The 27,361-nt window shown below is 34.6% G+C and overlaps 1 protein-coding gene across 3 annotated transcripts; it reads left to right on the top strand.

Annotated features, from left to right (window-relative positions):
- The first annotated feature begins 36 nt into the window (after positions 1 to 36).
- Positions 37 to 27,201, top strand: LOC105331426 (probable global transcription activator SNF2L2). Of its 3 annotated transcripts, XM_066066842.1 has the most exons (35): positions 57 to 163; positions 2,256 to 2,381; positions 2,492 to 3,254; positions 3,714 to 3,917; positions 4,024 to 4,321; positions 4,434 to 4,560; positions 4,669 to 4,842; positions 6,537 to 6,710; positions 6,805 to 6,987; positions 7,312 to 7,436; positions 7,555 to 7,618; positions 7,708 to 7,761; positions 8,075 to 8,124; positions 8,361 to 8,508; positions 8,683 to 8,846; positions 8,952 to 9,129; positions 9,260 to 9,388; positions 9,514 to 9,627; positions 11,020 to 11,133; positions 11,241 to 11,348; positions 11,466 to 11,599; positions 11,760 to 11,902; positions 12,003 to 12,190; positions 12,317 to 12,547; positions 18,891 to 18,920; positions 19,932 to 20,009; positions 20,131 to 20,238; positions 20,329 to 20,439; positions 20,536 to 20,741; positions 24,538 to 24,643; positions 24,823 to 24,924; positions 25,704 to 25,875; positions 26,406 to 26,449; positions 26,563 to 26,652; positions 26,975 to 27,201. In XM_066066842.1, the coding sequence occupies exons 2-35, from the start codon at positions 2,280 to 2,282 to the stop codon at positions 26,984 to 26,986; spliced, it is 5,028 nt and encodes a 1,675-aa protein (XP_065922914.1). In that variant the 5' UTR covers positions 57 to 163; positions 2,256 to 2,279; the 3' UTR covers positions 26,987 to 27,201. The 3 variants fall into 3 exon arrangements, with proteins under 3 accessions (XP_034312554.2, XP_034312553.1, XP_065922914.1); XM_034456663.2 differs by lacking the exon at positions 7,708 to 7,761 and having other exon boundaries at positions 37 to 162; positions 2,254 to 2,381; XM_034456662.2 differs by lacking the exon at positions 18,891 to 18,920 and having other exon boundaries at positions 37 to 162; positions 2,254 to 2,381.
- Positions 27,202 to 27,361: the final 160 nt, after the last annotated feature.

Genomic DNA, 27,361 nt, shown 5'->3' with positions numbered 1-27,361 from the left:
CAATTCTATGAAAAGCGTCTGATTTCTGATATCCTTTTTCGCATATTAGACACATGCGCTCTGCGCTTTGTTGTGCGCAAACGTTTGTGCTGATTATAAGGCATAAGATATCGATAAATAATAGTATACTTCGAGTAAAAGATCGATCTCTTGTTATTTTTGGTAAGTTTGTTTACCCTTTCTATGATTTAAGATATGTAGTATTCTTTGAGGAGTAGTTGGTATGATTTTAAGCCCTAAATCATTCGTCTGCCAACATTGCATTGTTTCGCCGAAGCGATTTTCCGGTTTTGATGGATGATTACTTATTTTCATTTTTAAAGCGTATCTTACTCTTAGTCGCTAATCTTTTGACTAGGATAACAAATAACATTGTTTCACTAAACTGCAATATCTATTTAGTAGGACGCTTTAATTATTTAATACAATTGGATACCATAACAATAGGTGAAGCTACAGTATTTGTATAAACAGGTCCAGTACAATCTCCAGATTTAGCTATATAGCTTGAATAAGCTAAATAGCTTTATTAAGCTATTCAGAGTAGCTTCATTTAGCTATTTTGTCATATATTTTTCTTAAATGTGTAATTTTTTCAGTATGTATAAAAAATCGCACTTTAGTGCAGTGATAATTTTCAACTTTGAACTGTTCTGTAAACAATGCATGTAAGGATTACTCATAAGTTTGCGTCTCCTTAAAGCTGAACACCGCTCGTAAATAGGCACCGTCACACAGATACCTGGTATATAAACCCTTCGATTTCATTACACCCGATTGCACACCTGAACCTCGTGGCCGACATGTAGTATTCCTTTTGTGGTCTTTAGATTTTATGCATTTTTTTTCTTATCTTATGTTCATTTTCTGTTTGTAAATATTGCATTGACCAATTTATTTGATGTTAGTATTCTCCTGGCTTCAAAAAGGTGCGTAAAATTTGATAATTTCATCGCGACCGAGTAACACGGCGAGGCAAAATGTACGTCCACACAAGTGAGACCTCTACAGCGAAGTACTTTGAACTGTTTAGAGGTTTGCCCCTTATATAAGGGTTGTAGGGACAGCAGTGATTAAGAGAAATATGGCGGACAGTGCCTATTTAGGAGCGGTGTTCAGCTTTAAGAGACTTTGCACTATAAGTTTTGGGGCAACTGATTCATGACCACACAGTTACTTCTTGAATGAAATATAAAGGAGGTCAGTTATGGTGAACAAGTTAATTGATTGGTAATAATTTATCACAATGAGAAGAAATCATACTTATCCACGCTTCATTGCACACAAAGTGGTGAACAGTTACCCAAACAATGGAAATATAGTTTTTGCTTAAAAGTGTTTAAAAGCTGCAGAGTTAAATCTATCTTTAATTTGGGTCAAGTTTATAATGGTCAATGGCACAAATATGAGTAGCAAGTTAATTGCGATTTTTCGTCCATTTCTTACAATAAATATTTTCTTTAAAAACTGCATATAAATAGCTTTATTAATCTATTTTGAATAGCTTTATAAAGCTATATAGCTTTTTCAAGCTATATAGCTAAATCAAGAGATTGTGCTGGACCTGATAAAGTACAAAAGAGATGAAGTTTTCCTGGCCTTTTTAACAATTTTGACATTTTACTAGCCAAGAAAACTTCAGAAACGGTTCTATTACAAAAAATGGAAATTCGCCGCCTCTAACTGGAGGCAGCATCATCGTCTAAAGTCGATAATATATAATATTTGCGTGTCAAATCAAATGTTTTACTTTTTACTATGATTAATAAACGATGAAACTACTACTCACTAATATCATTTTAATGGGTTCTCACATCCCATAAACAGACTGTTGAATACTTGTTTAACATTGCCGTGATTTGTTTTGATTTCATGCATTTTTTAAATAACATGAGAATATTTGGTCTACTACAATTGTATCAGCGATTATCAAAATATTGAGTAGTATTTTATTTTTAGCGATATTGTTGAGTTTAAATACATGTTCATATAAAATGTAGTGGAGACGAAATTAACAAATATCCAGTTTTCATAAGGGTGCTGGTTTTGACGTTTTTCTAACAAATAAAATTGCCGAAAAAGCCAGGAAAATATCAAATATTATGGATAAATAAGAATATTATGTTTACAATGTAGCCACTTTGAATAGTTGATCCAGAGAATATTTATATAAGCAAAATTTAGATTTTTTTTTGGCAGTTTGTATGATAAAGATAAGATTTTCTCCCAACATATGTGCTTATAATTTGACAGGTCAATCATATTAACCTTGAGGTGCTATGGCCTCAGGGGATGACGGGGGGATGATGCGGGCCACTCCCCCAGGTCCAGCATACCCTCCCCAGCAACAGCAGCAAGAAAACGTACAGAAGATACACAAGGTAATTTTTCATTTCATATATCTCGCATATGCCTTCTACCTAGACAAAAACATTTAAAAGTATTAGAAATTTTACTCATGCTTTATTATTTAAAAAAAATCTTGTTACAGGCTATGAATCAGATGGAAGAGAAGGGAATGCAAGATGACCCAAGGTATGCACAGTTAGCAGCCATGGCTGATATGGCCAGAAACCCAGGGATGCCAAGCCAGCACCATAGTATGGGCCACCAGAGAATGGGAGACTACCAGGGCAACATGATGCAAGGCCCACCCCATAGCATGAGTGGTGGATCTCAAAGCATGGGAGGAGGGTCACAAAACATGGGCGGCAGCCAACCAAATATGATGCAAGGAATGGGTGGTCCTCAACATAGAATGGGAGGAATGCAACCAATGCCACACCAGGGACAGAATATGAGCCAAGGAATGCCACCTCAAGGCCAAGGAATGGGTCCACAGGGACCAAATATGGGTCAAGGAATGCCACCACAGGGTCAAGGAATGGGTCAAGGGATGCCACCTCAAGGACAGAACATGGGACAAGGAATGCCACCGCAAGGACAGAACATGGGGCAAGGGATGCCTCCACAGGGCCAGGGCATGGGTCAGGGAATGCCCAGTAATAACCCTGCCATGAATAATCCAATGATGTCTGGATCAAACGCTGGAGGTAATTACAATCCCATGGGAGGACAAGGAATGCATGGAAATTCCAGTATGGCTGGCCAAAGTAATATGTCAGGATCTCAGCCAATGAACACAGGAATGGGGTCAAACTCTCCACATCCTATGCCACAGGGAGGGACCATGCCACACAAGATGGGAGGAAGCATGCCACCAATGGGGGGTCCTAACAGGCCAGATCAGCAAGGTGATTTTGATTTATTCCTGTTTTTATATGACACATTTTAAATGGATTTGAAGTGGCTACCAAATTAATTGTAGTGTTTCCAAAATATTGTTCTAATCAGCAGAAGCATAATTATTGGGAGGATTAAATTTTTTCATATTTAGCATGATGTTTAAGTTGCCACAAATGAATTTCAATAGCATTAGCTTACCCAAACATTATCTTTCATTTCCTTGTTTTGAATTTCAAATGAAATTATTTCTTTCTTGATAAAGTAGTACATTTACAAAGGAGTTTGTAATTTAATCTCATGGTCAATAAGTGTTAAGGAATTATGTATGATTTAATATTTGGGTTTCATGTAAGAAAAAATTCGTACCCTGACAAATTGATCCAGGAGATATGATTTCTATGATTACTGTTAACCTCAAGATGTTAATGATGTCGTTCATAAATGTTTTGAAAACATACCTTAAACAGGACAACCAAACATGCCAAATCAAATGGGTGGACCTGGAGGATCCCAAGGTTCAGGAAGACAAACTGCCTTCAATCAACAGCAGCTGTCTCAGCTTAGAGCTCAGATAATGGCATACAAACTACTGTCCAGAAACCAACCCATCCCAGATAACATAAGGATGGCAATAGAGGGGAAACGAGGGCCTCAAATGCAGAGACCCCCAGGTATGTTTCAGATTCTCAGATGGCATTTCACAAATGTGTAAAGTGGAAATTGAATTCGAGCTTCTAACTTCTCTATGTTTGATTGTATCCATACTATTTGATGCAGATCCAAGTGGTAGACAACCACCAGGGCAGGTCCCAAACTCTCAAGCTCCTCACAACCAGGCCTTTAACTCAGGCTTCTCTGGGGGACAAATGACACAAGCCCCACCCAACACCAGCGCAGGGCAGCTCCCCCAGAGACCACCTGGTCAGCAGCAAGGTGGTTCTCAAGCAGGCCCACATGGGGCCGCTCATCCGCCATCCTCTCAGTCCGTCATGCAGCAGAAACAGAGCAAGATTGCTCCTGTTGCCAAGCCACAGGGACTTAATCCTATTGACCTACTGAATGAAAGGGAAAACAGGTAGATACATATGGCCTCTCTAATGAATTGTACTGACCTTTGATCGCTTGTGTCACCAACTAAATAATGTCAGAGCAGACTTCAAGCATGAGTTGTTTGTTTTGTATTTCAGAATTGCAGCTAGAATTTCTAGTAGAATTAAGGAACTGCAAGACCTGCCTGCTACAATGCCAGAAGATATGAGAACTAAAGCTATGATTGAACTGAGGGCCTTGAGGCTTCTAAACTTCCAGAGACAGGTGACTTTCTACCACAAGTGTTGTCATTTTGCCTACAAAATCAGGTGGTGTATTTGTCCATGTATTTCTGCAACAAGAAATGATGATGGTAATTTCATTTGATTACAGCTAAGGAGTGAGGTTGTTTCATGCATGAGAAAGGATACTACACTAGAAACTGCACTGAATACTAAAGCCTACAAGAGAAACAAGAGACATTCCCTACGTGAAGCCAGAGTCACTGAGAAATTAGAGAAACAGCAGAAAATTGAACAGGAGAGAAAGAGGAGAGCTAAACACCAGGTATGATAATGTCCTACAGTGCAGAGGAGTTTTTTGTATAATAATTTATGATTATATATTATATTACATAAGATGTATTACATGTAATAATTTTATGTAGCAGATTTTTTATTTTAAGCAAGTACTAATTTCCACAATTCCATCATTTTTATCAAATTGCTAGAACCATAATTATACCCCCCGCAAACAAAGTTTGGGGGGGTATATAGGAATCACCTTGTCCGTCCGTCCGTCTGTCCGTCTGTCTGTCTGTCTGTCCATCTGTCTGTGCAATCGTGTCCGGTCCATATCTTTCTTATGGAGAAACATTGGAAGTTCTTACTTCACACAAAGATAGCTTATGACCTAGGGGTGTGTCATGACCTTGACCCAAGGTCATTCGGGCAAGGTCAAGGTCACTGGCAGAAAAAATGCAAAATTCGTGTCCGGTCCATATCTTTCTTATGGAGAAACATTGGAGGTTCTTACTTCACACAAAGATTGCTTATAACCTAAGGGTGTGTCATGACCATAACCTAAGGTCATTCGGGCAAAGTCAAGGTCACTGGCAGAAAAAAATGCAAAATTCGTGTCCGGTCCATATCTTTCTTATAGAGAAACATTGACATTGGAAGTTTTTACTTCACACAAAGATTGCTTATGACATAAGGGTGTGTAATGACCTTGACCTAATGTCATTCGTGCAAGGTCAAGGTCATTGGCAGAAAAAATGCAAAATTCGTGTCAGGTCCATATCTTTCTTATGGAGAAATATTGGAAGTTCTTACTTCACACAAAGATTGCTTATGACTTAAGGGTGTGTCATGATCTTGACCCAAGGTCATTCGTGCAAGGTCAAGGTCACTGGCAGAAAAAATGCAAAATTCGTGTCCGGTCCATATCATCCTTATGGAGAAGCATTGAATGTTCTTACTTCACACAAATATTGCTTATGACGTAAGGGTGTGTCATGACCTTGACCCAAGGTCAATTGAGGAAGTTCAAGGTCATTGTTTCGAAAATGCTAAATTTTGTCTGTGTCATTGCTTGTATTAATGGAAATATTATAAGCTAAAATTTGACACAAAGCTTGCTCTTCTCAGGCCACATAAAATTATTTTTAGATTTTCATCCCCGTTTCTCTGAAAATGGCCTGCCCCGATGAAATTTTTATTTGGAAAAAAAAAATTGTTGAAAAAAAATTCGGAAAAAAGCGGGCTCAGTATACCAATAATTCAAAATGTTTAAATATTAAATGGCTGCTTGACATGTGGATTTTGTTTGATTCGAGTTTGATTTGAGTCATGGTTGTTAAAGGAAGGATGCAAATGTCCTCATGCATTAACAGTTAACTTAAAATAAAATGGAATTAAAGGATAGAAATTGGTTTGTTTACTCCTATTAGCATTAACAGTTTTAAAAAATAGAGCAGTTGTTATTTATAGAAAATGGTCAGTGAAATAGATTCATCCAATATTTTCTATAATAGCAAAAATACATGCGTTATGATTTTTTTCTTAGCGGGGGGTATCAATTGTGAGCTTGCTCACAGTACCTCTAGTTATTTATCAAATTTAGTTTGGAATCTACAGTACATGTAAATTAGTACAGCTTTGATTGATATTTTGTTTTATTTGATATTCATATGAATTACAACTGTATTTGAATGAAACAATTTGAACTGCTTATATATTATTGACTGTCTTATGACATAGGAATATCTGAATGCTGTTCTGCAACATGCTAAGGAATTCAAAGAATTCCATCGCAACGTTACCAATAAGGTTGGAAAACTCAACAAAGCCATGATGGTTCATCATGCCAACACAGAAAGGGAACAGAAAAAAGAACAAGAAAGATTAGAGAAAGAGCGTATGAGGAGACTTATGGTAAGTACATTTGCTTTATGTATTGAATAAGTTCAAGAGTACATGTATTTACTATGATCATTTCCTCATTGCTGCCTGAAACTTTTGTTTCCAGGAGGAAGATGAAGAAGGTTACAGGAAGTTGATTGACCAGAAGAAGGACAAGCGTCTTGCCTATCTGCTGGCCCAGACAGACGAGTATATATCTAACCTGATGACACTGGTGGCTCAGCACAAAGAGGACCTGAAAAAAAAGAAACAGAAGCGTCGCAAGAAGAAGAGGGAAGATAAGGCAGAGGTTTGTGAGCGTTCCAAATGTCAGAGATTGATTGTTGTTAGCTTTTTGTGTGAGCAAGTTCATCTAGTACAGACTAGCAATGCAGATAATGAACATGTAACCTAATTATTGTCTTAAATTTCAATGATGTCATTATTACATGTAAATTGTACTAAAGGCAAAAAGCCTGTCTTGAAATCTGAATAAAACAAAATGAAAAATCATTGTTTGAATAATAAAACAGATTAAATATGATAGGGGTTGTAGAAGTTTTAATACTTCTTATAACTGTTAAATGAGAGTTACATGTGCATGTAGGTGAAATTTAGCATTATATTCTTACAGGATGGGGATTCTAACATGAGTGAGATGAGAGTGTCTGTTATTGAGACATCCACCGGCAAAGTACTCTCAGGAGATGATGCCCCATTGACAAGCCAACTGGAAACCTGGTTGGAACTGAATCCTGGGTAAGTCAATAATAAGCATTGTGTTCCAGCCATCTCCAGCTATATTCTGAATTGTGATGGCATAGTTTTAACTACTGATTTAAACTTTGGTGTATAGCTTACTTTGCAATCCTTACAGATATGAGGTAGCTCCTCGTGACGATGGAGAAGAATCGGGATCTGGAGACGAGGAAGAGGAAGAGGTGAGACACTATAGAATTCACATGGATTCTTATATCGTACAATGTTGTATTCATCAATATCATTAAACATTTAATTTCTTATTGTTTAGCCTGAACAGGAAGAATCTTCTTTACTTGCAAAGCCAGAGAAGATGCTGCCCAAGGTAATCCCGATGTACAAATTTGTACGCAAGAGATTTAGGAAGGGGGAGAGGGGCTGTAATGTGCTTTGGTTTTTCTGCATTTCCTTTCCATACAGACTTCATTCACGGTGAACTGAAAGACAAAGATCAAAGAACCTCTATCAAAAATTAATTATAACCAAATTTCATACCAATAAGGGTGTTATGCTCAAGAAATTGGGTTCCTGAACACATCTTTATAAAATTCTGTACTTTCTTTCTGTATGTTGGGACCTCTGGTATGCATATTTAGATCCAATATTGAAATTCAGCTTCCATTTTTCTTCCATTTTAGCTCACAAGTCCTGATGACATTGATGAAGGTTTGGCCAAGGAAGTCATTACGTAAGAATCTGATTTTGACTGATTTGATCAGTCCGATTCTGATTTTAATAAACATTATTACAGTTTATAATAATGTGTCCACTTTTCAAAAGAGGAGACATGTTGTTCTCTTTATTTTTTATAATGGCATACACAGATATCTGCATTAAAATAGTAAATATTATTAAACATAGACATTGTGATGATCTGTCATTATGATGACAGTAAACTTTGCATTGTATGTCTTGCATCATCAGACAAGCTTCCCAAGAAGTAGATGATGAGTACCATCGCAGTGCCACCAAGGCTGAGGAGAAGAGCTACTACTCTGTGGCTCACACTGTGCATGAACACGTCACAGAACAGGCTTCTATCATGGTCAATGGCAAACTGAAGGAGTACCAGGTATGTTTGTATATGTACAGTGTATTCAATGTTTTCCTTAATCCAGGTTTCTTCCTTCCGAGAGCCTAAATAACCCATAATAAAAAACCAAGTTGGCCACTATTACATGTATTTACTGGATGTACATGTATCAAACTTTTCTGTTTTAAGTGCAAATATTTTTTATTTTTGTAGATAAAAGGATTGGAATGGTTGGTGTCCTTGTATAACAACCATTTGAATGGAATCCTGGCCGATGAAATGGGTCTCGGGAAGACCATTCAGACCATTGGACTGATTACTTATCTGATGGAACGGAAAAAAGTCAATGGTCCTTTCTTGATCATTGTGCCCCTGTCGTAAGTAAAAAACAAAATCCAAATTGATGTTTGGTTTTTGACCTATTGACAAAAGTGGTTTACATTTACTTCCATATACCGGTAACTGTCATTTTTTTTTTGTAGGACATTATCAAATTGGGTATTGGAGTTTGAAAAATGGGCCCCATCTGTAGTTAAGATTGCTTACAAAGGATCGCCTACAACTAGACGCTTGCTGGTGCCACAGTTAAAGGCTGCCAAGTTTAATGTACTACTTACAACATACGAGTACATCATTAAGGACAAAGCTGCTTTGTCTAAGGTAACACAGAACATATCCACATGTGCTTGTATGTAACAATGTATTGCTTGATGTGGACTGTTGGGCGTTGGTGTATAGAACAAAGAATTATCTGGTTGTGAAATCTGAATTGATATCTTAAACATTGCAGTTGAGGTGGAGATACATGATCATTGATGAGGGACATCGTATGAAGAATCACCACTGTAAACTGACACAGGTGTTGAACACCCATTACTGCGCACCCCACCGCCTCCTTCTGACTGGAACACCTTTACAGGTAACTGAGACATGAAGTTCATGCACATTTATTACAAATTCAGCATCTGATGTGATGGCTGAATTGTGACACTTTGATTGATATGCATGTACATGTATAAAAAATATATATCGGGATTTTTACAGAACAAATTGCCAGAGTTGTGGGCCCTGTTGAACTTTTTGCTACCAAGTATCTTCAAGTCCTGCTCTACATTTGAGCAGTGGTTCAATGCTCCGTTTGCCATGACTGGAGAAAAGGTATTTGATATTGCTTAATTAGAAAGAGTTGGTTAACTCCTTTGCTAAACATATGCAAATATTTGCATTTCCATTGTTCTTTCCCACTGTAAGTCCATACGGAGGAGCTGCAATTATTTCTCTATAATCGCAATTGCTCTGTCAGTATACTATGACGTCATAAAGGTGTAACGTTATATATACTTTTCCATGACGTTATAAATTTAAAACCACTATACGATACATCATGTGTTTTTCTCCAACTCCATTAAAATTGACGTATTTACATGTAATATTAAAACAACATTTTAAAGGAATTACTGTTATAACATATCATTGATTCTGTTATTCTACTACAGTTATTGCCGAGATCAAAGAGATGCCGCGGACACTATTCTCCAATTCTCCAATTATACCACGAACGTCATCAGTAAATTATCAGATCAGAAATAGCCTACCTTTTTGTCTCGCACTGATCTTGAAAGTATAACTTTAAACCGTATTTTTTTTTAAAACCATGTAAATTTCACGTGTTAGTTCCAGTCAGAACGATGTGTATTGCCTCAAATGTTTATTTTAAAGAGATCAATGCGGCTGTTCCTAGGACCTCCCTACCACATTTTTACTGCGTGTTTTTACATAAAATATATCACGTGTAGTAGAAATAATCGTATTAAATTGCCCTTAAAATATTAGGAACATGATTCAAAGATATTTTATAAATAAGTGAAGAGTATTAAAAACCCAAAGAAAAATTCTGTCGTCTGCATGTGATTCCTTTGATCGATACACATGTAAACATTACTAACAAAACCGTTGGGGTTACACGGAACAGCCGTCAAAATGACCTAGATCGTCTCTCTATATAGGAGAAACGATTTGTAGAAATACTGGGCTGTTAGTAGAATAGAAATAAAGTTCTTGTTATCGTGAATGTTGCAGGATAACCTCCGAGGTCGAGAAATGTTGTTTGAAATATAAAAGCCTCGGCGTTAAAACTCGTACTTTATTTCTCAAACAAATCTATGTGAATTAAAAAAAAAATTACAGTCTGAATGTTTACTTTTGATTTAATAGCTAAATGTCAAGGTCTAGGCTAATATGGTATTTGCGAGTGGTAAAATGCAAATATAAGTAATAAACAACGATTATTTAGTGAACATGGCGTTATGAATAGCAACTGCTCTGCTTGCATATTTTCCATGATGCGCTACCGCGCATCATGGAATATGCCAACAGAGCAATTGCTATTCATAACGCCATGTTCACTAAATAACGTTGTTTATTTCTTAAGTATAGTCATTGGGATTTTTCCCCCCAGAGTTATACCCAATACATGTACTTGTAAAAAAAAATTTAAAGTTCAGACAATCATGCTTTAAAGTTTATAACTCTGGTTAACTTTTGTAACAGGTTGAGCTGAATCAGGAAGAAACCTTGCTGATTATCCGACGTTTGCACAAGGTCTTGAGACCTTTCTTACTCCGTCGTCTTAAGAAAGAGGTGGAGTCACAGCTTCCTGATAAGGTACAAATTAATGACTGTAACTTAGTCATGTACATGTATTACAGTTGTCATTGTTTTCCACAGATTTGTTTTCATATTCATGTATATTTTTACTGTATAATTTATAGGTGGAGTATGTGATCAAGTGTGAAATGTCTGCCCTCCAGAGATGTGTGTATAGACATATGCAGGCCAGAGGAATTCTGCTTACTGATGGGTCAGAAAAAGATAAGAAGGTATGGTGTCTTGTTACAAACTGTATGACAAGAAAGTGTTGGGCTCTTTGTGAATGAATTACTTGTACATATAGTACTGTAACAGCGTATTGTAAAACTGAACTTTCTTTTTTTTAGGGCCGTGGTGGATCTAAGGCCATGATGAACACGATCATGCAGCTGAGGAAGATTTGTAATCATCCTTTCATTTTCCAACATCTGGAGGAAGCCATTGCAGAACATCAAGGAGGCACTGGTGCCTCTATCAGTGGGCAAGTACCCAGTTTAACCAGTTTGTACACCAATACGATGAATTAGGTTCATCTTTGAATCAAGAATGAATTTGATACATAATGACCTTGATAAGTGGAATTAAATTTAACATGAAATACAATTTGTCATCTTTTGATTTACATGTATGTATGTTTACAGACCTGACTTGTATCGAAGCTCTGGCAAGTTTGAGTTCTTGGACCGTGTACTGCCCAAGCTGAAGACTCTAAACCACCGTGTCTTGCTTTTCTGTCAGATGACATCACTGATGAGTATACTGGAGGACTATTTCTTGTACAGAGGTATGTGAATAGAACATTCATAATGTTGAGTGAAACCTTTCTCTTCCTTTCAAATATCTTATGGATGCAATAATGGATACAATGTTAATTGCTTTTGTAGGATATAGATACCTGCGTCTGGATGGAACAACAAAATCTGAAGATCGTGGACAACTGCTAGAGTTGTTCAACCAGAAGGATTCCCCTTACTTCTTATTCTTATTGAGTACCAGGGCTGGGGGCTTAGGTCTGAATCTGCAGGCTGCAGACACCGTCATCATTTATGATTCAGATTGGAATCCTCATCAGGTAGAACAAAAGAATTGTAGAACTGAACAGAAAAATCTACATAATTCTTTTAATGTTTTGGTTGTTTATAAATGGTAAAATAAAAATTGATGTTCCAAAAGTTATAAAAGTGATTGTTGTTTTTAGGATCTCCAAGCTCAAGACAGAGCTCACAGAATTGGACAGAAGAACGAGGTCAGAGTGCTGCGTCTGATGACTGTGAACTCAGTGGAGGAGAAGATCCTGGCAGCCGCTCGCTTCAAACTGAATGTCGATGAAAAGGTCATTCAGGCCGGTATGTTTGACCAGAAGTCCCGGGGCTATGAGCGGCAGCAGCTTCTACAGTCCATTCTGGAAAATGAAAATGAGGAAGTGGAGGTCAGTTTGTGGACGATTCTTTGATTTATAAAAATGGAACAATATGATAAGTAGTTCCTTGGCCCTGTAACTACATGTAATATTTAAATGATCGTGAGGCCAAAATAAAAAATATTTATGTTTCCCCTAACGCGACCGACCCAATTATATTCCACCGACTGAATTGTTTTTTTTCACCACATTGAAAATACATTTTTTTTTTTATAAAGAAACCTAATTGTACTTAAAATCATTTTTTTAGAAGACCCACATCTTTTTCGTTTTCCAATCATTTTGAAAGCCGCGATCATTAACATTGGCAAAATACTCACTTTATGATCGGTATCTTCCCCTGAAATTCCTCCGAAAGAGAATGTGTTCTTAGTTCACAATCGTGTAAATTAACCCCAGAGACATTAAAATGATCATCATTAATTTAATTCAACAGACGTTTCCACAGCCTCAGTTAACCACTTTTGTGATTAATCGATTGTCTTATCTTTTATGGGTAAAAAATAAGAGTGATTCAATATGTACTGTAGCCTACACTGCTTTGAAAATTACAACCGATGTTATAACTTTTAGTGTTGATATCAAAATTAGTCGGTAACCTGTAATTAGTTAATAACTCTACCAAATTAATGTTAAAATAATCATAAAACAATCTGCCTACAGTTATCTTAAAAAATGAAATGATCCTCTACACAATGGTTGTAATTGGGTCAAAAGGTTGGACTAATACCTCCAAAATACACAGAAATACAGAGACTGATTTCATTTGTCATTTAGCTAAAACAATTACATGTACAAAACATTTCATCTAAAAATGTATAAATACATCAAATCATTAAATTGAATAGATTGGATAGGTTTTTAAAACTTTAAGAAGTTGTTTTACTTTTTATTAACTTGCTTAAAGTTTAATCCAATTTTAATTAAGGTTGAATTTGTGTATATCATTACTGTAAGTTATGCTGTATCAAATATTGACAGTCTCCCTGATGTCAAATCTCCCCCTAACAGAAATAAATCTCCCAAAAATTAGGTTGGTACCTGTGAAATTAAAAACTCTTTATGTTTAAAAATTTAAACAGTTCTCTTAACTTTTCAAATTTCAAATCAACAGATACAAATGAGTTGGTTTTGGTTATGACTATAATTAAAATGAAATTACACTTAGGTAAATTTACAAAAATCTTAAGTATCTAAAAATTATTTCTTCCCTAGCATTATGTTACAAATTTGGGTTAAAATTTCCTTGTCAAAGAAGAACATTATCTGCAAGTGTAGTGATTTTGTGTAACCTTACTGTTGTAGAATCATTAAATATGACTTCACAAATTTTTATGTTTATTAAATTACCTTAAGTTTAGCAAATATTATTGTTTTAATATACTTTTAGACATTCTATATACCAAATTTTGAAAATTAATTGATACTTTGAAGTAGGTACATTATGATCATTTTAAATTAAAAAAAATATATTTTAATATAGGTTTACATGGACATCAACATACAAATGATAATGAATGTATTCATGCGCATCTAGTCATTGAATCAAACATGTTAAAATCTAAGATGAACAATATCAAATTGTGAATCCGATATTAATTTTGTTGAACATTCCATCAGCACAAGTATAATCAAAGTACTGTAATACTAACGGGAGTTGATTTTATCTTTTATAATTAACTATAAAATCAATGACATGTTATTTTGTATGGCAAGTAGTTTTTAATCTGTGTTTGAATTACGCACATTTTTATAATATAAATTCTCGGACTTCCGACAAAAAAATCGAGAAAACCCCATACAAATCATGTTGTGTAATATTTAAGGTATACGTTTACTCAGAATTTAAAAAAATTCCACTGATGATAATGAAAAACCATCTATTGTGTGTTCAAGACCTATCACAGTAGTGCTATTTTCCACTTTCAAAAAAGTGGGTCAATGACTTACTTTTTGAGATAATGGTCACAGAATATTTTTTAAAATTTTAAGAAAAGTCACTAAAAATTTTACACTATGATTGAAATTTTCTGAATTGTGAAAATAATACAAATTGCTAAACTGTTTCTAAAATGTAATACAGTTTATGAATGGCAGTGACGCTTAACAGACACAAAGCAATAAGTTTTCATTCACAATTTTTATGAATATTCCAGTCCGAATTTCCTCTATCAGTTTTCAAATTCCTTCCTTTTTTTGATTCAATTTTACAAAAAACCGAATGATGATAATACTAAAACATTTATAGCATTAAACTAGGTATATTGACCTCACTCTGCAGGCATTAAAGTTATATGAGGTCAATGATCAAAATTTTGAGATATGGCATACATGTTAACTCTACCGATTTACGCGGAAGTCTACCGCTTTTTAGCTCTGTCTCCCGCCTACCGCTTTTATTCTAAAATCTACCGCTTTTCTTCAAAATACGTTCCTTGTTTTGGTAGATAGCCATTTTGGAAGCCATTGTGGTCAAAAATTCTCGTCGGGTTTGAAATTAGCGCGTGACTTTGAATCGGAGGCACACAAAGGCTTTATATAGTCGCTTGGATGACAAGTTTTCAAGCATGTGTTTTACATTGAACGATGAAAAAGGCCACCTCCTGTGATTACATTAGTTACAAGACATGTCGATATTATCCTCGCAATGGAAAAAGAAGCTTTGCAATTCCACACGTGGCTTTAACGAGGATGGAATATATCTTTTAACTTGGCCATAACAGTAAACTTGACTTACAATTTATTGAATGCTGCATTTGTAATAAATAAGCATGTAAACATCGTTTTGATATTGAAAAAGAACACATGAATTCCTACTAGTTCTTACTTCTCTCATATGATCAATTTTGGCAACTTAACCTATTTTTCTGAACAAAGGTAATTGTTAATTAAGGGCTCTGCACTCATTGACAAAATATTTTTCCTTAAAAATAGCTTACCGGTAATCATTATAATGGTAAATGCATACAAACATTTTTATTGCTAGTGTTAATATTACTAAATTTCAAAAGTCTTATATATTTTAGTTGGGTCCAGGTAGCGTAGTGGACAATGCACTCGCTTTTCACCGCTGCGACCCGAGTTCGATCCCCGTGATCGACAGAGGTAGTATGTGATAGGGTATGGCGGTCGCCCGCTTGGACACGTGGGTTCTCTCCGGGTACTCCGGCTTCTTCCCACACCAATGACCCCCTCGCGCTAACATCCATGCCAACGAGAGATATTAATATAAGTTGTAGAACTTGTTTATCAATCGTTGTAAAATAAATAAAGTTCAGAGAATATTTTAGTTGATATCGTTAATTACTAATCAGAAACCCTTACTACATATGTAGTACATAAAAATCTGTGCTTTGAAATATACGCGAAAAAGGCCGCGCGCGATGCTACCGCTTTTCGGTTTAAAATCTACCTATTTTTCATCACTGTAGGTTAACATGTATGGATATGGTGTCTTTTATCGTTTATAAACATTTTTAGCTCACCGAGACGAAGTCAAGGAGAGCTTATGCTATACCCTCGGCGTCGGCGTCGGCGTCGGCGTCGGCGTCGGCGTCCGGACCTGGTTAAAGTTTTTGTTGCAGGTCCTGTATCTAAGCTATTACTTGTCCTATCTTCACCAAACTTGCATGGATGATGCATCTGGACCTACCTATGGACTTGAAAGACTTGGATGCTGAATCTGGGTCCTAAATTTCAGATGCTGGAGGAGGTTAAGGTTGTTGGACCAGGTTAAAGTTTTTGTTGCAGGTGCCCTTTGATAGCAGTATCTTAGTTACTGCTGGTCTGTACTTCACCAAACTTGCATGGATGGTGTGCCTTATGATACTGATGCACCAGACAGGCTTGAGTGCTGAATCTGAGCTATAGGTTTCGGATGCTGGAGGAGGTTAAAGTTTTTGGAGCAGGTTAAAGTTTTTGTTGCGGGTACCCATTGATAGCAATATCTAAGTTACTGCTGGTCCTAACTTCACCAAACCTGTATGGATGATGCGTCTTATGATACTGATGCACCTGACAAGCTTGAATGCTGAATCTGAGCAATAGGTTTCGGATGCTGGAAGAGGTTAAGGTTTTTAGAGCTGGTTAAAGTTTTTGTTGCAGGTGCCCTCTGATGATTAATCTTAGTTACTACTGGTCCTAACTTCACCAAACTTGTATGGATGGTGCTTCTTATGATACTGATGCACCTGACAAGCTTGAATGCTGAATCTGAGCAATAGGTTTCGGATGCTGGAAGAGGTTAAGGTTTTTAGAGCTGGTTAAGTTTTTGTTGCAGGTGCCCTCTGATGATTATATCTTAGTTACTACTGGTCCTAACTTCACCAAACCTGTATGGATGGTGCGTCTTATGATAATGATGCACCTGACAAGCTTGAATGCTGAATCTGAGCAATAGGTTTCGGATGCTGGAGGAGGTTAAGGTTTTAAGAGCTGGTTAGATAAAGTTTTTGAAACAGGTGCCCTCTGATGATGATATCTTAGTTATTACTTGTCCTTACTTCACCAGACTTCCATGGATGGTGTGTCTTATGATACTGATGCACTTGACAGTCTGGTTTCGGATGCTGGATAAAGTTAAGTTTTTAGGAACAGGTCACATGTTTAATAGATGATAGTACTATTTCAAACTTGCATAGTTGATTTAACTGTAATATGAATGAATCGCAGAGGTATCTTCAGATGCAGAGCTTGATCTCCATTATCAAAGATGCTAAAAAATAAATCTTAGTTATTACTGGTCCTAACTTCACCAAACTTGAATGGATGGTGTGTCTTATGATACAGATGCACCTGACAGGCATGGATGCTGAATCTGAGCCATAGGTTGCGGATGCTGGAGGAAGTTAAGGTTTTAATTGCTTGTGCCCTCTGATGATGATATCTTAGTTATTACTGGTCCAAACTTCACCAAAATTGCATGGATGATGCGTCTTATGATACAAATGCACCTGATGGGCTTGAATGCTGAATCTGAGCCATAGGTTTCGGATGCTGGATGAGGTTTAGTTTTTTGGAACAGGTCACATGTTTATAGATGATAGCTTGCATAGTTGATTGAACTTTATTATAAATTAAATGCAGAGGTTGCTTCAGAAGCAGAGCCTGATCTCCATTATCAAGGATGCTAAAGAAATCTCCTACCTCACTCAAACCAGCTCGATAGATAGATGTGTTTGTTGATAAATGATATAACATGATTCCTATGATAAAGTATTGTATGATATGAAACAATATTGTTTGATATGATACAATATGATATCATATGTTATATTATAAAAAGTTATACGATACGATATGATATTGTATCAATTTTTTGATATTTTATGATATGATTATGTATCATGATATTGTTATGTATAGTATTGTATATTATGATACAATATTGTATAATATTATATTGTATTTTTAATTTATTATTTCATCACATGATACAATTACATAAGATATTGCAAAATATTATATTGTATCCTATGATACAATATTGTATATTCTATAATATTGTATCATACAATATTGTATAATATGATATTGGTTTCAGTAATATAGAATTATATCACATGAAATTGTATTATATGATATTGTAATATTATATAATATTGCATCATACGATATTGTATGATATGATATTGGTTTATATGATATATTATCATATCACATGAAATTGTATTATATGATATTGTAATATATTTTATTGTGTCATATGATGCAATATGTATAATATAATAATGTATTTTATAATATTTTACCATATCACATAATATTGTATCATTTGATAAGATACAATGTTGGAATCAAATTATATTGTATTATATGATATAATATCATATAATGTATCAAATATGTTTCAGTGTCATTCAATACAATATCAGTCTATATTATACAATATAATATCATGTTTCAGTGTTATGATGTATTATGTAATATGATATTGTAATATGATACTATATTGTATTATATTTTATGATATTGTATTATGTGATCAAATACAATAAGGTATAACACAATACAATGTCATATCATACGTTACAATATCAAATCTCATTATTGTTTATTACGGTATTTTATTTATTATTTGATATTTATTATATTAGAAATATGACATGATGCAATATTTAATTTTATATCATTGTATTGATTAACATATGAACATATGATTATCATAAAAAAATTTATCAGATGATATACGATATTTTGTCAAAACAGAATCCATGAATATCCAAGATCATAAAGTATGATTTTCATATAAAATGATAAAGGTGGTCTTATGAAGGTGATGTCTCATAAGGGTGATGCTCCGTCTCGGTGAGCTTAGTAATCTATGATTACCTATGTTTCAATATTGTTGTAGTGTGTGCCACACGAATATCTAAACGAAAAGGTGAGATAAAACCAACAGAAAATATGCAAAATTATGTTAACAAACAAATATAATCTTAACTTTGAATATTACTGTACTACCAGAAATATTTCAGTGAAAAACAAAATCTGAAAATTTTAGTCCGAATTTCCTCTGTTTTGCTAAAAGCCCAACTTTGCTTGAGCCTAATTCCATTATATAGTAAAAATATCGAATGGTTTGTCAATAATAATTCATTTCATACATACTTTTAGTGTTTAAAACAAATTTTACTCATGACATTGAACATTATAAAAACCTGAATTTGAGAACTCAAACCCTGAGTAAACAACGTCCTCAAAGATAGAATTAATTCCATCAAATTATGTATCAGTAATCAAAATATTTCTAAAAATTGTATGGATCCAAGCATTATCAAACTCTTGTCTCGTTAAAGCAGATGATCGCCTGTGTCCGTTAAACTTCGACAAGCAAGAGGGACTATCTGCTTGTCGGAGATTTACGGAGACAGTCGAGCGTCTGGATGAATACTATGGCGTAGGAATACATTCGACTACAAAAAAAAAAATCCAATTTGTTCGTACTATTTAAAATCTGACTATTTTCAAGGTATCCGTAATACGTTTCTTCGAAATACAATGGTTCAGCATACATTACAGAGAATTTATCGCTTATTTTTTCAAGACCTTACTCTTGTCCATGGTAATGATTTGTGCTTAGGTTCAAACACTGTTTCCCTTTCGGTTTGCCAGAGTAACTGCATAGGAGAGTTGATTAAAATCAACCCCCAAAAATAGTTTTACAGCTGGTAATGATTTTTTAGTTTTGTAATTATTTAAAGAATTGATTTATTTTTTTTTTTCATTTTTAATTTATAATGCATTTTATATTGTGCCCTGACAGAAAAAAAAATTATTTACCTATCTACCTCCCTAACTTCAAAATTTAGGGTCGGGTTAGGGGAAACATAGATATTTTTAATGATGGCCTGAGAGAAATTAACTTACTGTACATTGCAAATGTGTATTGTAGGAAGAGGATGAAGTTCCTGATGATGAGACTATCAATCAGATGTTGGCAAGATCTGAGGACGAGTTTGACCTTTACCAGGTAATGTCATGAATGTATTATCCTTCCAGGGTTAGATCAACCTGGTACTGGATCAGTGACATGGAATTTGTCTAAGATTGTGTCTTTGCTATTTTAATGTTTGCTCATATTTATTATGCAGAAAATGGATATTGAGAGAAGAAGAGAAGAGGCCAGAAATCCAAACCGAAAGCCGCGCTTGATTGAGGAAGCCGAGTTGCCAACATGGATTCTGAAAGATGAAAAGGAGGTCAGAACTCAAAACCTTCTCAGATTACTTATCAGTATTGAACTGAGGGTATCATTGTTCCGGATTTATTTTCAATTTTATTTGTTCTAGGTCGAAAGGTTGACTTACGAAGAGGAGGAGGATAAATTATTTGGAAGAGGATCGCGACAGAGAAAGGAGGTTGATTATTCTGACTCTCTTACAGAGAAACAATGGATCAAGGTAGGAAACAAATTATGCAAGCATATATTATGGAAAAAGTGAAAAACTTTTCGAAATCAATTCTGTATGTTGCTGATTTCATGAATGATTTTATAGGCTATTGAGGAAGGCAATTTAGATGAAGTTGAAACCGTAAAGCAGAAATCAAAGAAACCCAAAAAGAGAAAGCCAGAGAAAGATGAGGAATCAAAGCCCAAAAAGAAGCGAGGTCGTCCCCCAGTGGAGAAACTCCCACCCAACCCCCGCAAGCTGACCTCTATAATGAAGAAGATACTGGATGTTGTACTCAACTACAAAGACAGGTAGGTCCTGTTTGTAACAGTGGTACTTTAATAACAGTTTCACTGTGTTATACTATTAATATAATTTTGGAATTTTTTGTGATGCTCATAACTTACAACTTTTGAACTGTATGATGACTATAAAAAGAAAAGTTCTTTTGTCTCATATTGCTGGGGATGACTTTTCCTTTAAAAACTCTACTTTAAGGAGTTGGAAAACAGGATCAGGGTGCTTTGTAAATTGAAAGTGTGTAATGATGTAATTCATTAGCTCACCGAGACGAAGTCAGGGGGAGCTTATGCTATACCCTCGGCGTCCGCGTCCGCGTCCGGACCTGGTTAAAGTTTTTGTTGCTGGTCCTGTATCTAAGCTATTACTTGTCCTATCTTCACCAAACTTGCATGGATGATGCATCTGGACCTACTTATGGACTTGAAAGACTTGGATGCTGAATCTGAGTCCTAAATTTCAGATGCTGGAGGAGGTTAAGGTTGTTGGACCAGGTTAAAGTTTTTGTTGCAGATGCCCTTTGATAGCAATATCTAAGTTACTGCAGGTCCGTACTTCACCAAACTTGCATGGATGGTGTGTCTTATGTTACTGATGCACCAGACATGCTTGAGTGCTGAATCTGAGCTATAGGTTTCGGATGCTGGAGGAGGTTAAGGTTTTTGGGGCAGGTTAAAGTTTTTGTTGCAGGTGCCCTTTGATAGCAATATCTAAGTTACTGCTGGTCCATACTTCACCAAACTTGCATTGATGGTGTGTCTTATGATACTGATGCACTAGGCAGGCTTGGGTGCTGAATCTGAGCTATAGGCTACAGATGCTGAAGGAGGTTAAGGTTTTTAGAGCTGGTTAAAGTTTTCGTTGCAGGTGCCCTCTGATGATTATATCTTAGTTACTACTTGTTCTAACTTCACCAGACTTCCATGGATGGTGCGTCTTATGATGTTGATGCACCAGACAGGCTTGAATGCTGAATCTGAGCCATAGGTTTCGGATGCTGGAGGAGGTTAAGGTTTTTAGAGCTGGTTAAAGTTTTTGAAACAGGTGCCCTCTGATGATTATATCTTAGTTATTACTTGTCCTAACTTCACCAGACTTCCATGGATGGTGCGTCTTATGATACTGATGCACCTGACAGGCTTGAATGCTGAGTCTGAGCCATAGGTTTCAGATGCTGGATATGGTTAAGTTTTTTGGAACAGGTCACATAATAGTACTATTTCAAACTTGCATAGTTGATTAAACTGTAATATGAATGAATCACAGAGGAAGCTTCAGTTGCAGAGCTTGATCTCCATTATCAAGGATGCTAAAAAATATATCTTAGTTATTACAGGTCCTAACTTCACCAAACTTGAATGGATGGTGTGGCTTATGATACAGATGCACCTGACAGGCGTGGATTTTGAATCTGAGCCAAAGGTTGCGGATGCTGGAGGAGGTTAAGGTTTTGATTGCTAGTGCCCTCTGATGATGATATCTTAGTTATTACTGGTCTGAACTTCACCAAACTTGCATGGAGATGCGTCTTATGTATACTGATGCACCTGACAGGCTTGAATGCTGAATCTGAGCCATAGGTTTCGGATGCTGGATGAGGTTTAGTTTTTTTGGAACAGGTCACATGTTTTAAAGATGATAGCTTGCATAGTTGATTTAACTATATTATAAATGAAATGCAGAGGTTGCTTCAGATGCAGAGCCTGATCTCAATTATCAAGGATGCTAAAGAAATCTCCTACCTCATTCAAACTTGCTCGATAGATAGATGTGTTTTTTGATAAATGATATAACATGATTCCTATGAAATAGTATTGTATGGGATGAAACAATATTGTTTAATATGATACAATATAATATCATATGTAATATTATAAAAAGTTATATGATATGATATGATATTGTATAATTTTTTTTTATATTTTATGTTATGATATTGTATCATGATATCGTTATGTATAGTATTGTATATTATGATACAATATTGTATAATATCATATTGTATTATTAATTTATTATTTTATCACACGATACTATTACATAAGATATTGCAAAATATAATATTGTATCCTATGATACAATATTGTATATTCTATAATATTGTATCATACGATATTGTATAATATAATATTAGTTTCTGTAATATAGAATTATATCGCATGAAATTGTATATAATATGATACTGTATTATTATATATTATTATGCCTTCTGTCAGTTTGTCACTATACATTCAATACTCATCTATTTTCACATAGTATCAAAGGATTTATATAGCGTAAGCATACTATGCCGAAATAGAGCACAGCAAATATTTTCAACGAAAATCTTTCCAGCGCCGACAGCGGGATTCGAACTCACGACGCTAAAATCATTCAAGCTTGAAGCCCAACGCGTTACGCCAAATTAGCCGTTCTTATAATTCACGGTATTTAGATATATAAAACGTAAATATATACGACTGACATCAAGCAATTAAAATTATTCATTTTTCCAAAAACACTTCATTATTGACGGTGATTTTAAAGTTAAAGTTTCCTATAAACTTTTGAACAAATTGATTGAACAATTTTCAAAGAAATTCTACATGAGAATCACAAAAACGCTTTTTTAAATGACGGTTGAAAAAGAATGTTCAAGAAAAGAAATTCAATGAGATTTCGTCTGCTAAACATTTCGAGTTTTCTCGGTATGGCCAAACGTCTCTCATTTCTTGAAAACAACATAAACCTTTGTTGACTTTTTATTGTACAACAACTTGTTGATTAAATTAACAATCAAATCAATTGATTAATTTGAAGAAGAAAAAAACCGCTTGCTTTTCCAGTGATTATTTTTAGCGACTTGTCAACACTCGAACGTCACAGCTACTAATACCAAAGCACGTCAGTATATTCAACAGTCGGCATAATAATAACAATAGTGTTGTGTTGTGCATGTACTATGCCTAAATAGTAGTCAGGGTTTGATACATAGTGCACTCGCCTCCGGCGAGTGCACTATGTATCAAACCCTGACTACTATTTAGGCATAGTACATGCACAACACAACACTATTATATAAATATCGTATCATACGATATTGTATAAAATGATATTGGTTTATAAAATGATATATTATCACATGAAATTGTATTGTATGATATTGTAAAATATATAATTGTATCATATGATGCAGTATGTATAATATAATATTGTATTATATAATATTTTACTTTATCACATGATATTGTATCATTTAATATGATACAATGTTGTATCAAATTATATTGTATCATATGATACAATATGATATTATGTATAAAAAATGATACAGTATCAAACAATATCATACTATATTAGACAATATAATATCATTTTCAATGTTATGATGTATTATGTAATATGATATTGTTATATAATACTATATTGTTTTATATATTATGATATTGTATTATGTGATCAAATACAATAACGTATAACACAATACAATGTCATATCATACGTTACAATATCATATCTCATCATTGTTTACTATGGTATATTATTGTATCATATGATATATGTTGTAAATATGATAGGATGCAATATTTAATTTTATATTATAAATGTATTGATTAACATATGAACATATGATTATCATACAATTTTTTAACAGATGATATACGATATTGTGTCAAAACAGAATCCATGAATATCCAAGATCATAAAGTATGATTTTCATTTAAATCATAATGATAAAGGTGGTCTCATAAAGGTGAAGTCTCATAAGGGTGATGTATTGTCTCGGTGAGCTTTGTAATCTGTGATTACCTATGTTTTTGATTTTAGAGATGACAGAGTCCTGAGTGAAGCATTCTTCCAGCTGCCATCAAAGAAAGATTTGCCAGAGTACTATGAGATCATTGCAAAGCCTGTGGATTTTAAGAAAATCAAGGTTAATATTTCTTATACATACAAGTATTAAACAGGATAGTCTTTGTCTCACCCCTTGTTTATATCTGTATGAAGAAGAAAACTCTGTCTGTTGCACATATTTTATGTGTACCATTGTTAGTTATTTAGTGATATTAGTCAATGTCATTGATAATACAATTCAAACCCTGTTATTTACAGCAAAGAATTCGAGATCACAGATATCGCAGTCTGGACGACCTGGAGACAGACGTAATGCTTCTGTGTGAGAATGCTCAGTCTTACAACATTGAGGGATCACTGGTAAGAACTCTTATACTATGTTTTTATCACATTTTAAGAAATGTCTCATGTAATGTTGTCCTAATTGACATATGGTAAATGTATTACCTATGGCGTGTACGATATTTGGTGGATATGATTTTTTCAGAAGTTTTCTTGGATTTGAATAAGCATATTTCTGGATGCACCTATTCTTACACACATACTGTATGTACTTATGACATTTAGCAATGTATTAGATTAAGTGAAAGTTGCTTTTTGCCAAAAAACTCTAAAAAGTATACACAGCCAAATGTATTGTGTTTACAGTATCATTTTCCAAAATATAACTAATCCATGATTGTGTGGTTTCATCATTATTTCTTGAAAACCAATTGCGTAGATTTTGTTGTTGAATCAACAGTCATAGAAATCAGAAGCATACATGACAAGAATTTTCATTAGAAAAACTATTCATGTTCATAAATTTACATATCTTTGAAATTGTCATTTTTACTCTATTCACAAAAGGTGATGCACATTAATATTAATGTAACCATAATATTTGTTGTCAAACCAAGATTTAAAATGCATAGTGGTAAATCAATGATTCAAAATTATACCCAAATACAAATATTTATTGTTTCAAACATAAAGCATTTCCCTAATTGGGCATATGTATATTATTGGGTCTACTACCATTAAACCCTTGTATCATAATTTATTTTTGTTTCTATCATGAGCTTTTTGCTCCTTAACCTCAGTTATTACAAGGAATATTTTTAAGACTCTGCAATCACAGTAGGATGTTTCTTTTACAGATCTATGAGGACTCCATTGTTTTGAAATCAGTGTTTACTAGTGCCAGAGAGAGGCTGGAGAAGGAAGGCGTGACCTACTCAGATGATAACAGCAGCAGTAATGAGGAAGATGAGGGAGAGGATGAGGATGGCAAGGGAGAGGATGAGGAGGAGGAAGAGGAAGATGAGGATGGTAAGCAAAAGATATATGTACATGTATGAAACAGCCTAAAATATCATATATTTACATTATCCAGTGTCTTTGTCTGTGATAACACTACGTATCGATTTTGTACTATATAACCCATAATACAAATGACGCCAAATTGAGGCGCCGGCGGGGTTTGCTTATTTATATTTAAAGATTTAATCGTACGATGGCCTAAAATTATATAAATATAAGTAATAAGGAATCATTCTTTGAATATTATGAGGTGATAATTTCAGTCGGGGCGTGAGCAAATCTATCATAAAGCCTTTCGGGCTTTATTGGATTTGATCACGCCCGACCAAAATTATCACCTCATAATACTCAAAGAATGATTCCTTATTCCTTATTTATAACCAGTATGTTGGAAATTTATCTATGCTGTTTCTGTTGAAGAAGTACATTTGTACCAATACTGTATGTTTAAGAACTTTCTTTTCACTTATTCATTATATAACAAGTTGTTTTAAAATAACAAGTACAATTTTTTGCAATTCGGAACTTGTATTTGACAGGTGCATCTTCAAGCAAAAAACACAAAAAAGACAAGTCCAAGAAGGTATTATTTCTTTCACAGTTCTTTATTGTTGATTTGTTTCTTTGTTGATGTAGATGTGTTTTAATTACTTCAGTAAATGTAAGTCTACATAAAAAATGTTCTTCTTCTTGCAGAAAAAAGATAAGGCAGAGAGTTCTAAAAAGAGAAAATCTCGTGGCAAGGCTAAGCCCGTAATCAGTGATGAAGATGATGAAACAGATGAGGTATGAAATAAACGGTATAGATATGTGAACAGTGAATTGACCCAATATTGTTTGATATATATGTCCTTCAATAAGACATGTATTACCTTCAAAGACTGAAATATTGTACATTAGATTACAAAACTCATGTTTATGAAAGAAAAAAAGCATAAGAATTTAAATCATCATGTTATGAATCGAACCGCTAGTTGCAGGAAATTTTAGATAAATACCAATAAGGAAAAAAAATTGGGACACCATGAGAGAGAGAGGGACCATTACATGTATATACTTATGTCATATTTATCATGTACTCTCATAATGGTTTGGTTGTTTGTTGTAGGACTATGAATGAGTGACAGAAGACAGTGAAAAGTACAATGGCCAGGCGCTGTGTGATTCAGGACTTATCTTGAGTTTTGACTATATTATACTACATAATTATATTGATCTATTTTGTATACATGTATGTAAAGCTGTGTTCAGTGTAATCAATTATCATTGTTTAGTGACCATTGTTTTGTTGATTCAGTGCAATGACATAAGTAAATAAAGTGTAGTAACAATGTCTGTTCTGTATTGAATTTTAATTACAAATACATGTACTGATATATTTATATGTAAACATTGGTAACCTAATGCTATTTCCTAGCTGCTGATAAGCAGGAAAATTCAGGTTGACAAGCCGTGGAGCTTCAGTTTCTCCAATAAAAAAAAAACTTGCAATTTA

Source organism: Magallana gigas, chromosome 7 (assembly GCF_963853765.1).
Source record: "Magallana gigas chromosome 7, xbMagGiga1.1, whole genome shotgun sequence".
NCBI lineage: Eukaryota > Metazoa > Mollusca > Bivalvia > Ostreida > Ostreidae > Magallana > Magallana gigas.
This window is presented reverse-complemented; position numbering and strand designations above follow the sequence as displayed.